The 13,657-nt window shown below is 43.6% G+C and overlaps 1 protein-coding gene across 4 annotated transcripts in view; it reads left to right on the top strand.

Moving 5' to 3' along the window:
* Positions 1-2,117: 2,117 nt before the first annotated feature.
* CMYA5 (cardiomyopathy associated 5) overlaps positions 2,118-13,657 on the top strand; it is a 121,091-nt gene continuing 109,551 nt past the window's right edge. The window contains exon 1 of one of the 4 annotated variants that reach the window (XR_014262449.1): positions 2,118-2,474. Coding sequence is in view for 3 of the 4 variants with exons in the window: in XM_082457978.1 (XP_082314104.1) it covers positions 2,314-2,474 (161 nt within the window). In the remaining variant the exon portion in view is untranslated. The remainder of the gene's footprint in view (positions 2,475-13,657) is intronic. The other 3 variants (XM_082457978.1, XM_082457976.1, XM_082457977.1) reach the window with 3 other exon arrangements.

Below are 13,657 nucleotides of genomic sequence, written 5' to 3'. Positions count from 1 at the left end.
TAGTAATACTGTGTAGCTGTCAGGCATGGGTAAGTGTCTGGGGCATTCTACCTCTACAGTATTATGACATTTCCTAATAAAGCCCCAGAATTTACCATGGACTCTTCCATGCCACTGTTCTCTCAGCTTTCAATGACCACCGGGCCCCCTATCTCACTGTTGCTGCTTTTCAGCCGTATCGCTATAACAGATAGATCAAGAAGTTAATAAATTTACACACAGTTGTAAATCAGTAGACTGAAACCTAAGATTATGCACTTTGTGACTGCTAAATATGTCAGATAAGTGGTCTGTCAATATATGAGAGAATTTTTTAGGCTTTTAAATTATTTTCAATATGAATTATTTGTGTTGTGAATAATACATTCTTTTATTTTCTATTTGTATTGATCTGGCCATTTCTATTTATGTTGTTACTCAAGAAAGTAGTGTTAGAAAGTTTAAAATGTGCAACCTGTACTGCAGTTCTAAATTTTGGATTGGTTTGAGCTAGGATCTTCACAAATCTTGTTGACTATAGTTAGTGTTCCTAAGAAATTTTGAGTTAAATGGAGGGAATATACCTGTAGTTTTGATTAGTGTTTAATAGATCCCACAGCTGCAATTGATTCCTTCTTGTCCTAGTGAGCAGACACTTGGGATTACTAATGCAAAAGCCTACCTGCTGTAAGAGAATGCATACTGCTGATGTTAAACCTGGTTTAGTGAACCCTGGAAGGCTGGGCTCTTGCTGTCTTCCCTCTCATGCCCCCTAGCTGATGCTTCTGTACTGTACCTCAACTACCTGCAGTTCTTTGCCCACAGACCTAATGCACACATATGAGCTAGGGATAACTGTAACTGGGGAATACTACCTAATTTACATTTATCATATTTAACAACTCTGTGAATAGAATTTGCTGTAATTAAAAATCAGTGTTAGCTCTTCTAGCCATAAAATCATCCTTATGAAAAAAAAGATCTTTATGTATTGTGAAGATATCTCTACCTGTTTTACATAGGCCTGTTCTCTTCAGTGCAGGGACCATTCATTAAGCACCTACTATGTGCTAAGTACTTTGCTAAGCTTCTGCGCTTGTAAGAGATGGGGATAGTGGGACAAAGATAACAAACTTAGAGTCTACCGGGGAAGGAGACACAAACGTAATTTGAATGTAGGATAATGTGGGAACCTAAAACAGTGATATTGAGCTAAAGCTGGGGATTTCAGAGAAAGGTGTGATCTTGAATGATGAGTAACCAGGTAAATAAAGATGGGAAGAACGTTTCAGGTGGAAGGAATTGTGTACATAAAGGCACAGTGGTGTGACTTGATAAATGTTAGAACTCCTGACTTCTAAAGACAAGACCAGACAGCTAAGATGTGGGTTGTTAGCATTTATCTTCCCAAGGACCTTGTGCTTTAGTCCTAGAACAGTGGGAAGCCATTGAGGGCTCTTAAACATGGGCATGGCATGATCTGGGACTTTGGGTTGAATTTCAGACAAAACAGACTTTGGCCAATGTAGGGAAAATTATTCCTCTTCAAAGTTTTAAGATTTGTGGAGATAAAAGTTTCCTGGCTGAATAATCCAGGAGTCACTGAGGAAGAGAATACACAATATTGATTTGCAAATATAAAAGGAGCCAGTACTGAACAATGGTTCAAAACTGGGCTTTTGAATGGGCAGACTTTGTTTCCCATTGGGTCACTTTACTAGCAAAAGGAGACCTTGAGCACGCTAGGTACCCAAGCTCTTCTGAGCCTGTTTTCTCATTTATAAAACCAGCGTCTTAGTTAAACCTACCACAGCAGAGTTGTGAGGGGAAAATTACGAGTGCCTGAACTAGTAGTAAGTGTTCTGCTCTGTAAAAGGGAGTAGTTATTTGGTTGGGATAAGGGCCCATCGAGCAGCTCAGCTCTGCTCCAAACCTGAAGCCTACCTAACCCACTCTAGAGGGAAGAGAAGCAGGGGGACTGTGTGCCTTTCCTCCTCCCAACTTCCGGATGCAGCGGGAGCCTGCGCCCCTCGGAGTGGTGCTCTCCAGTTGCCCAAAGGGCCCGCCAGGGATCCGCCTAAATTGGGGCGGGGAGGGCTGGGGGAAGTTAGACGCGCGGGGAAGAGGAGACGCCGAGCCCGGGCCCCAGAAGCTAGGTGGTGAAACTTTCTGACGCCTATTTAAAGTCACGGGGCTCGCCCGCCCCCGGGAGGGAACCCGAGCCGCCCCGCCGGTACAGGGCAGGGCCGGGCTGGGCCGGAGGCGCCGTCAGAGGGAGAACACCAGGCGCGGCGCGGGCGGTTCCGGCTCCAGCTCCGGCCCGGGAGAGGCGCGATGGCTAGCAGCGAGAGCAGCCACGCCGCGGACAGCGCCCTGGGCTCCGACGCGGACGAGGAGGCGACCCGGGGGCCGGACACTGAGGAGGAGTCGGGGGGCGAGGAGGACGGGACGGCCGCGGAGTCGGACTCGGAGCCGGAGCCGGAGCCGGACGCCAGGTAGCGTGGGCCCCTCGCTCCGGGCCCGCAGCCAGACGTCTGCGCGCCGCCCGGGCCGGGAGGGCGGCAGCGGGGCTGGGCGGGTGCTGCGCGGGGGAAACGCCGCACCCTTCCTTTCCCTCTTTTTAAGCGCTGGGGTTCATTTCCCTCGAGCTAAGCACTTTCTCTCTGGGGGCGCCGCCTTGTGAAGAACTTGAAGGTGCAGGTGCTTGCTGTCAGCTGGAGTGACAGGCCCGGCTGGAGCAGCAAAGTTCATCCTTCCCCAACCCCCCTTCCTCCCTTAGTACCACCCCCTCCCCCCCTCACTACCACCCCCTCCCCCCAGCCGGCTCCTTGTGACTTGCTGCTGCTCTTGTTTATTCCTGGGGATTTACTTCGGGTCCTGCCGAACTGCAGAGTTGTGCAGAAATGCTTACATTTGGTCCAAAGCCTAGGAACAATCTTGAAAGCCTGAGCCAGAGGAGAAGAGGGTATGGGGTGGGGTGGAGGCCGAGAAGCCGCTCTGGAAACTTCAAAGGACTGAAAGTCTCCTGGGTGCCCAGCACTGGCCTAGGTTGCTAGAAGAGGACTTAATTTTAGTACAAACGCTCATACATTCTTTGGAGAAAAGAAGCATGAATTTCAGTCACCCCTGTTATTAAAATTCTGCTTTTTTTGGTCTCAAACATCAACATTACATGTGAATACAATTAGGTAATAACTATACACAAATATGGGTCTCCCTGCCTCCCTTCTTTCTTGTAGGCCCTAAAATGAGAATAGCAGGAATCATCTCCTCTCGATTTGGATTTGTTTTTACCTTTCCTTGTTCTCTTTGAGTATGGGGATGGGGGTAAGGTGTTTGTTTTTAGTTTTAGATTTTTTGTTTGTTTTTCGGTTTGTTAGTCAGTTGTGTCCCTTCCTAAATCTATTAATGTCAGTAGAAAGGCTTTGTAGGTGACAGGTGGTTGTGCAGCACTGCAGAGCGCCCATCTTACCCAAAGTTAAACGTGCCGCCCAACCAAAGACAGCAGAGCTGAAGCTGAAACGGCCCACAGAGGGGCATTGGTTAGGGTGAACTGTCAGTCAGATAAGTCTGGAATATCGGTCACATACTTACCAAGTGGGGAGCAGGCACAGTCCCTGCCCTCAAAGACTTTGTGGAAGAAGTTAGGAAGCAATATGGGGACCATGAGACAATGTGCTGAATACACGAGAGGGGAGGGAAGGACAGACCATGGTACTGTGGAAGGTCAGAAGAGTGTGTAGATCTGCGGCTGCCTTCAAAAGTAGTGGGCATGACTTAGGCCCTGGAGAATGGGCAAGAATTGCAGAAAGGAGACGCAGAAGAGAAGGCACCTGTGGGAGACAGAACAGGAGTAGGGACCTGTGATTCCTGGGCAGTACTGAGAAGGGGAAGTCTGTCAATCCAGCCTTTTCCCTTAATGGCATCCAGGATCCTCATATCCTTTTGCCCAAGCAAAATTTGCACCCCTGCCACCCAAGAATCTGAAAACTCGTTTACTCTAAAATGTGAGCAGCTGATAGAGATTCAAAATACCACTTTGGGGTTGTGTTGCCCTTTGCCAAAGGTCAAGATCTTCAGGTAAAGGCATGATTTATCTGCAGTAAACGTCAGCCTGCTCTGACTACAGATGATAAGGTGGACACCAGGCCAAGCGTCGGAATGTAGACTGGAGGGAGACATGGGGGAAGAGGTAGATGGTGGTGGTGGAGGCCTTGAAAACCATCCCATTTAAAAAATTTTGGATTTGATGACATGGGTAACAAGAAATCAGTAAACTTCTGGAGAGGATTTAGGAGAACAGATTGGTGTCATTGAGAAAGGAGACTGACAGGCAGATGGGAAAGTTGTGTTTGGGGAGGGCTCAGAGCAGAGAGGCAGCAGCAGAGAGAAGGAAGGGAGATGTGTAGGGATTGCTCCATGGTGGGGCAAGGGGAAGGGAGGTGGCAGCTGTAGGCTCTTTCAGGAGAGAGGTTTCTGTTGGCAGGAACTCCTCTGGGAACTGGGAGTTCCTGAATGTCTTCTAACCTCAAAGTGTGATCAGAAACCAAACCGTTTTGGTGGGCGTGAGTTTACAAATATGGCCTAAAGTTCTTCTTTCTTCTGAGACTAGAGGTGAGAGCTTCGAATGTTCTCTAATTTATGGGAAGGAAGAATGATGAGACATTCTTCCCCTCAGCTCCTCCATCCAAGTTTTACAGTTAAAAGAGGGCTCACTCCGTGCCAGGCTCAGTTCTCGTTTTAAACCCTTCCAGCAACGCTGTGAGGTAACTGTCCTGTTATACGTGAGGAAACCGAGGCTTTACATAATTTACTGAGGGTATACGGCAAGTAGATGTAAGAACCAAGATGTGAGCCTCGGTCTGTTTACTCCCAGCCACTGCTAGACTTCCACACCTCCCTTCTTTTGGAGGAAAGACCCTTTCTTACTGTAGGGGAAACTTGAATGGCTCCAACTAACTTCTATATGGAAGGGTTATTGGAGGAAAAGGGAAGACCTTTTATTCACTATTCTGAATAATAATGGGAGTTTTCCCCTTCTTGAATGGAAAAGTTGTCTCTGTGTTTCCTCAAAGATCACAACTATTTGCAGAAGTTGAATTACAGACTAATTTTTTTTTTAATTGAGAGGCACATGAAAGTAACTGAATAGAAATAGCTTAAGTAATAATAACAGAATGATTGATTATGGCATCTCTTTTGGTATTATTAAGCCATTATTAAAGTGTTATTTATGAAGATTTCTAACATTATGGGAAGTGCATATATTGAATTTGAAAACAAGTTCATTTTATAATTTAGAATGATCTCACTATAAAATAAAGTATGTATTGGGAAAAGGCTTAAAAGGTTAATAAAGCTTAGCATAATAAAGGTTATAGTAACTTTTATTAACCTTAAGGTTAAAAAAAGATTAATAGTGGTTGTCTCTGAGTGATGGGATAATGGTCGACTAAACTTTTTTCTTTAACTATATTTTTTGGTTTTTCTATAATGAACAGACAGTGCACTTTATTATCAGAAAAAAACCTCACTTTTAAAAACTCAAAAGGTACAAAGCGTCATCTGCTTGTGCATCTTTTCTTTGTTCTTCCAGCAATAATATATAGAATTATCTATAGCCACCTTTCTGAATCAAGGAAAAAAATCACCTTTAATTGTAAAGTGCAGGGAAGCTCACCATTATACATGCCAGTATTTGTATTAGATTAGAGAACTACCCTTCTGATGTATCATTCAGTGATATGAATATCATTGGCATGAAGAGGCCTGAGTGGCAACCCTGTTTGCCATTCCATCATGGGCAAATTCCCCATCCTCTCTGAGCTCCATATTTCTCATCTCTAAATCAGGATAATTTTACAGATTTATAAAAAGGGATAATTAGTGATAATTCCTAATTCATAGGTTGTCATAGGATTAAATAAACTATGTGAACATGTGTAAGAGTGCTTGGCCTTTAGTAGGTTACCGGTAAGTTTTAATTTCTTTACATCCCTTCAGATGAATCATTACTAGCAGCCAAGCTACCTTCTGCCCACCATTCATCAATGAGGGGAGAGTGATGCCTCCAATTTCAGTATGAGAAATGGTCCTATTCCACTTTGGCTTTCCTGTATTCCTTCATTCACTAAACATTCATGGAATGCCTACTAATTGCCAAGGACCATGCTGGGGATACAAACATTACTAAGACTCCATTACTGTCCTCAAGATACTCACATTCTAGGTGGAGAAACAGAAAAATGTAATTATGTCATTAACTGTTATAAGAGATTTAAGGAAGAAAAGGTCTGTATGAAACACCTCAAAGTAGGCAGGAAGTCCTGGGGTCTATCCTGTCTGGAAGGATGGGGGAAGACTTCATCCAGGGCCTTTGGAGCAGGGTCTTCAATCATAATGAAGTGCCCAGAGGGCTCATGGTTTGTGGATACAAGAAAAAGATTTTCATGTTGCTAAAACTTAATACAAAAGTTGTATGTAAAAAGCATCTCTATAAAACCTGCAGGATTTGAGAGCTGGGAGAGGCTATAGAAACATCTTTTCCCAACCAATCCTTTTACAGATTCAGCAACTGAGTGTCAGGGGACGTTTGTTCAAAGTCACACAACTTTTTAGCAGTAGAATTAGGACTAGATCCCGGTGTCTGGACTCCAGTCTATGTTCATTTGTTTATTCATTCAACAACTACTTATTGAACTCCTACTATGTGTCAGGCACTTTCTAGGCACAAAGGATACAGCAGTGAACAAAATGAACCAAGTCCCTGCCCTCCTGGGAGTGGCTTTCCAGGTTGGGGAGACAAATAAACAAATACGTAGTATGTCAGGTGGCAATCAGTGATATGAGGACAAGTACAGCAGATAAGGATTATACTGTTTTGGATCAGGTGGTGAAGAAAGCCTCTGTGATGAGGTGACATTTGAGCAGAGACTGAAGGAATGAGTATTCTAGGCAAAGAGGAGAGCTGGTGCAAGGGCGCTGAGGCAGGACTGTGTGTGGCTTATTTGAGGAACACAAGGAGGTCAGGTTTCGAGAGCAAATAAGGGAGAGTGATGGGAAACGAGTCTAAGAAGTGGGTGGGTTGCAAATCATGTAGGATTTTGCAGGCCGTGGTAAGGGCTTCCGATTGTATTCAGAGTAAAATAGGAAGTTGGGTTCTGCCTACCATACCACTCAGGGTTAAAAAAAAGAAAAGAAAACCATGGTGATTGCATTATCCCATTAAATAGTAAGCGCCTATACTCTCGTATACTCATTGAACACCTATTGCGTGCCCAACACTGTACTAAATGTTTCAAGCTTATGGTCTCCTGTATGGAGGAAGATACGTAAATAGACATCCATGATTTTTGTATTTTTCTGACTGTAGTCCAGCGAAGCCTGACTCTTTTGGTCTTTCCCAAAGATCACTTGGAAATTTTTCAGAATTTTTGTTTTGGATCTTTTCTGTTGGTCAATTTTATTGTGTTTTTTCTTTTTATTTTTTTTTCCTTTTTAAATTTATTTATTTATTTATTTATTTTTGGCTGTGTTGGGTCTTCGTTTCTGTGCGAGGGCTTTCTCTAGTTGCGGCGAGCGGGGGCCACTCTTTATCGCGGTGCACGGGCCTCTCACTGTCGCAGCCTCTCTTGTTGCAGAGCACAGGCTTGAGACGCGCAGGCTCAGTAGTTGTGGTTCATGGGCCTAGCTGCTCCGTGGCATGTGGGATCTTCCCAGACCAGGGCTCGAACCCGTGTCCCCTGCATTGGCGGGCAGATTCTCAACCACTGCGCCACCAGGGAAGCCCCTGTTGGTCAATTTTAATTTCTCTGTTTAAGCACAGAGGCTTTTGCTACAACAGTGCCCAAATCTTAAAAATCATGTTCATTTGCAGCTTTGCCAGTGCCTGTATAAAAAAGGTCTGCCTAAGCTGATAGAATTAAACTTATTAGTGACATTTACGTTTAATCATTGTAAGAAAGAAACCTCTTGGAAGGTGAGGGGAGTTGGTAAGTGGTTTCTGTTATCAGTATGGAGCACTGTGTTGCCATATGTCTATTTATATGATGTCTCCCACTTCTGTGCTTACCTAGGTGTTTTGACAAGGGTGTTATTTGAGACAGCCTTCTTCTGAGGTCAGTGGAAAAAGCTGAGATGGGAGGGGTGACTGCTTAGGATGCCAGAGACTGAGGGAGGAGAGAAGATAAAGCAGAGGCTCTTGGAGCCAGGAATTGAAGGGCTATTTAAGTGTTGGCTGCATGGGTATTACATGCCCTTGGTGAGACTTTGACTCCGTATAGGGGACTACAGCAAGAGTTGGATTTTTTTTCTTTAAAACAGCAAACCTACCAAAATGTGGGACATATTAACTGATAGAATTTTGCCAAAAAAAAAAAAAAGTGTCTTATATTCCCTGGATATTCTGAACCTAGGCTCAATGAAAGCCTTGACTCAATTCGTACGATATAACCAAATTCCCCTTCCTTCCTACCAAAAGAGAGAATCAGATATAAGAGACTGAGTGTGGTTTGTACCTGAAATAGTAATCTTTGATTTAGCCCAGTATTATCCAATATTTCTATTGGATAATAAAATAATTACAATGTGAACCACATATATAATTTATAATTTTCTAACAGCTACATTAAAAAAGTAAAAAGAAACAGGTGAAATTAATTTTAATAATCTGTTTATTTAACTCAATATCCAAAGTATTTTCATTTCAACATATGATCAATATAAAACTATTAATGGGATATTTTACTTTTTTAAAAAATTTTATTTGTTTATTTATGGCTGTGTTGGGTCTTCGTTTCTGTGCGAGGGCTTTCTCCAGTTGCGGCAAGCGGGGGCCACTCTTCATCGCGGTGCGCGGGCCTCTCACTATCGTGGCCTCTCTTGTTGCGGAGCACAGGCTCCAGACGCGCAGGCTCAGTAGTTGTGGCGCACGGGCCTAGTTGCTCCGTGGCACGTGGGATCTTCCCAGACCAGGGCTCCAACCCGTGTCCCCTGCATTGGCAGGCAGATTCTCAACCGCTGCGCCACCAGGGAAGCCCCAACTTTTTTGTGTGCAAAGTCTTTGAAATTTGATGTGTGTTTTACATTTACAGTATGTCTCAATTCTTCTTCCCCACCCCCAGGCTACATTTCAAGTGCTCAATAGCCTCATGTGGCTAGTGGCTACCATATTGGACAATACAGGCCTGATAATACCTAGAAATCCATTAACTTCACTGGAATGCAGAGAACTGTTCCACTGATAATGAGTTCTATATGCTTGGCCCTATGCAAGGCACCAGAGACATAAGGGTGGTTGGATGGCACGGTTCCTTCTTAAGGAGCTCACAGTCTGGTGAGGGGAAGCAGTTAACTCCAACATAATGTCATAGCACTATACTAAGGATATTAACAAGGGAACAGAGAAAAGAAGTATATTCTTCTTAAAATGAAATTTAGAAAGATTTTGCAGAGGTGATACTCCAGCTGGGCAGAGAGATATTCCAGACACAATATGTGATTAGATATTCTTTAGTTCCTGGTTCCAGCTCTTGTGCTAATTACCGCTCTGTTTAAGCTTTCTTTTTCTCATCCAGAATCACTCAGGATTTCCAGGACTGGGAATATTTGTTGAATTAATAAGTGAATGGCATGAATAAATGAGTGAATGAATGAGCAGGTGAATATCAAGTCATCCAGATTCCCTTGAGAAGCAAATTTAGTTGGGATGTTGAACCTGTTAGATTAGGTAGAATTTCATTAGTTGCTGACCATTCATTTTCCAGGGATTGACAATAGCCAGGGACTCTGGAAACACAATAGCTCGGAGGGGACAGTGCTAAGTACTGAGGGATTTTTCAATTAGGATGTCTGTGGTTATCATTCCCACCTTCTGTGACTCATTGGGAAGCCTCCCCTAGACTGACCCTTGAGCCGGCTCATAGATGGACAGATAAGAATAGGCTTTGCATTTTGCCCAGAGAAAAGTCCTCTATTAAGGCAACTGGAGTGTATTCAGTTCCAAAACTCTACATCCTAGTCTGATAAAGTCCAAGATATGTGGGAGGGTTAATTGATGCTACCAAACTCTAAATGCTCAAAGCCCTCTCATGGAGCCATTACTATGCTTTCTTAGTTTGGGTACACTTCTCTTTAAAAAAAAATCCACAGCTAAACAGAAATTTTCATCACAAATTTCCTCTTATTGGCTGAGTTCACTAGGGCACTTAAAATTGTTGATTTGTAAATAAAATGAATTTCCTCCTGTTATGACGTCATTAAATTAACATTTATTAAGTGGAACATAGGGTGCCGGATGGTGAGCATGAGCAACAGTTCAACAAAAGACCACAAGAGAAATTGAACTAGAGAAGGTTACTACTACTCACAAGTCCTGGAGGAAATGCACGGCGTACCTCAAGGGGCCATACAGGGAGGTCAAGGCAGAGTGAGTACAGGCAAAGGGAGAGGCAGAACCTGGCACACATGCCTTTATTAGGGTCTACGTGTGGAATTCTTGGGGGTTCTTGGGCTAAGTCTGGATCAGTCAATTCAAACCAGAATGCATGGGATTTTGGTAAACTTCACAGGGGTCTTATCTAAGGGGCGCACAAGGGGAAGACGATGGAAGGTGAGGGAGACTATTGATCACAAAAACTGCTGGGGAAGTCATATCAGGAGCTTACTATGAGGACTGTCTCTGGGACTGTTCTTGCATGAGGAGGCTGGTGTCAGTTTAAGGCCCCTGCAGGCCACTTGGTCCAACAAAATGAATGCCAGAGCAGCAATGCCACCATGTTGCTTAGCTAAATTCGAGACACCTCCAATTTCAGAAATGTACCTACTAAAAGAAAAGAGGCTCATTCATTCAACAAATATTTGTTGAGGGCCTACTGTGTGCAAAACAAAGTAAATTGAATCTAGAATGAGTGAAGAAAACAGAGTTCCTAATCTTTAGAGTTTAGTCTCTGGAGAGGGCAGGCATTAAACAAATAATCTCACAAGTAATTAGTTGAAGCAAATGCATTGGTAAGATGAATTGGGCCTGGGGAGCAGAGGCAGGGTTCTGCTAGGATCCCGGTCCTTCAAGCCCCAGTCTCTGAAGCCTCCTTGCTCCTTCCTCTGGGAGTTTTCTGTCAGTCTCCATGTCATCTTGCTAGCAACTTCTCTATCTGCCTACAACAGGAGGTTTCACTGCCCTGTGGTCCAAATATTGCTGGAAGGCCTGGTTGCTGATGACACTTATCCTAGACAGGACTTTAGCATCATCTCCCTGACCTGTTTATGCTTCTGATGAGTGGACAGAGACCCAGAGAAGGAAGGGAAACCGACATCAACTCAAGGAATAGCTAGTCTATTCCAAGCATGGTCACTTGTTAGTTTGGTTTATTTTCACAATAGCTCTATGATATATGCATTGTTTTCATTACCATTTTATGGGAGAGAAAATGGAGACTTAGCAATCTTGAGTAATTTACCTAATGTCAGATGGCTAGGAAGTATGCTAGGATTCTAACCCTAGTCTAATGGCAGAGCCAGTCCTGGAACACTCATGAATTCAGGGCTCATCACCAGATCTAACACACATCTGGTGTTTATTAGCCAATTTCTTTCTTTTATTGAGCATAAATTTACTTTTAAAAAACAATTATTTTGATTTATTTCTGATTTTAAAAGCAAAACATAAAAGCCCCAGACAATCTATGTAGTAGCTAATCCTGACCAGCACCTCAGCTATATTAAGTTTCCTAATGTGTAATGGGGAGAGTAGGTCTTATGTTTAAAAATAGATGGTAGAAAAAAAAAAATAGGTGTTAGGCAATCCTGTGTGCTTGAATTTTAATAAGGTCAAACATAGCAACACCAAAATAACTTCTCTGCATGCTCTATGGGATCATATGATAAATGTTCAATAGGTATTTACTTATAATATCTATAAAATTCAGATCCTCTGTTTAAAAGACGGAATTTGTATGATTTAGCATGGTACACTCTGAAGTTTTCATATCTAGTATTTTTTTTTTTTTAAGAGAGAATGAAGAGAAGAGAGTGAGATAACAGTCTGTCTCTTCTTAGAGTTTTGGAATGTCCAAGAAGGACAGTTTTGGAATGTCCAATAAAGTCTCTCTTCATCTAGCACCATTTTGGGCATAAACCAGATTACAATGCAAAAACACTTGATAGGATTGAAAAGACCTGGGTTATCATCCTGGCTCTGCCATTTACCAACTGTGTGACTTGGGGCAAGATAGCCTCTCTGCATCTTTACCATGGCTTCCAAGGCCGTACCTGACCTGATTACTTCTCAGCTCATCTCATACCCTTCCTCTACTACATTCCAGCCACACTGGCTTTTTTCTGAACCTCCTGTGTACAGTGCTAAGCCTGTCCCTGCATCCAGGTCTTCGCTCTTGCTCTTTTCTCTCCCTGGAACACTTTTTCCCCAAATCCACCCTTCACGTTTTGGTGGAAATGCCACTTTCTTAAAGAGGCTTTCTGCAGCCATCCTGCCTAATGGGCTTTCTTCACATCTTTCACTATCGCATTGTTCACTGTTTCACATTCTTCTTCATGGAACCTATCACTATCTGAAATGGTATCTTTTTGTGTATTTATTGTTTATTGCCACCACTAGAGTGGAAGATGCATGAGGGCGGGGGCCTTGCTTCTCTTCTCTGCTACATCTCCAGCAGCTAGAACACAGTGTCAGGCACACAGTAGGTGCTTAAGAAATGGTTAAGTGCGTAAGTGGTTGGATTGCAACACAAAATGTTTCATTCTAGGATCTCAGGTTTCCTTTTCTCAGATCAATACCACTCTTCAACACCTTGTTCTTAGGTGCCAAAGCAAGGACATGGAGAATGAGAACTGAGAGTGGTCTTTGAATTTGGAAAATGCAAGTCAACAGAGAGATTAATGACATTGAAATGTAAATGCCTTTGAGAAGGTTAATAGCTTAAACCTATCAGCATCTGTTTTAGGTTGAATTCCCTTTGGAACAAATCCCTTCAAATATAGGATCTAAGAGACTCTCCTGGGAGAAGAGGGGACGTGGAAGGGGAAATGAGTGCTTAGAAGAGGAGTGAGAGGGCACTAAGGGCAGACTGGCACTATAGCTGCACCCCTATCTATGCTGCACAGAGGAGGGAGCTAAGGGTGTTACCTAGGAAACTGCAGAAAACAACTTTCTCCAAACCCTTGGCCTCAGAGCACTAACAGCCCTGGGAGGCAGTGATATTCTTATTTCCTTGACTTCTTAGAGAATCCAAGATACAAAAGAGGCATGGGGGTGGGGAGAAAGCATACACAAAGTTAACAGTGTTGATATCTGAACTAAAATTGCCTGATAACCAAATGTGTAGTTCAATTGGCCTGAAACCGCACAACTCACACTGGGTCTTGAACCCACAGGCCAGGAACTCAAACCCAGCCAAAACTCAGATTGGGACTTGAACCCACTGTCTTTTATTTATTTACTTTTTTGGCTGCGTTGAGTCTTCATTGCTGCGCTCGGGCTTTCTCTAGTTGCGGTGAGCGGGGGCTACTCTTCGTTGGGTGCATGGGCTTCTCATTGTGGTGGCTTCTCTTGTTGCGGAGCACGGGCTCTAGACACGTGGGCTTCAGTAGTTGCAGCACGTGGGCTCAGTAGTTGCAGCACGTGGGCTTCAGTAGTGGCGGCTCGTGGTCTCTAGAGGCGCAG

The sequence above is a fragment of the Balaenoptera physalus genome (assembly GCF_965194825.1).
Source record: "Balaenoptera physalus genome assembly, chromosome: 3".
Taxonomy (NCBI): Eukaryota; Metazoa; Chordata; class Mammalia; order Artiodactyla; family Balaenopteridae; genus Balaenoptera; species Balaenoptera physalus.
Note: the sequence above shows the minus strand (reverse complement) of the source record. Positions and strands in the feature narration are given on the sequence as shown.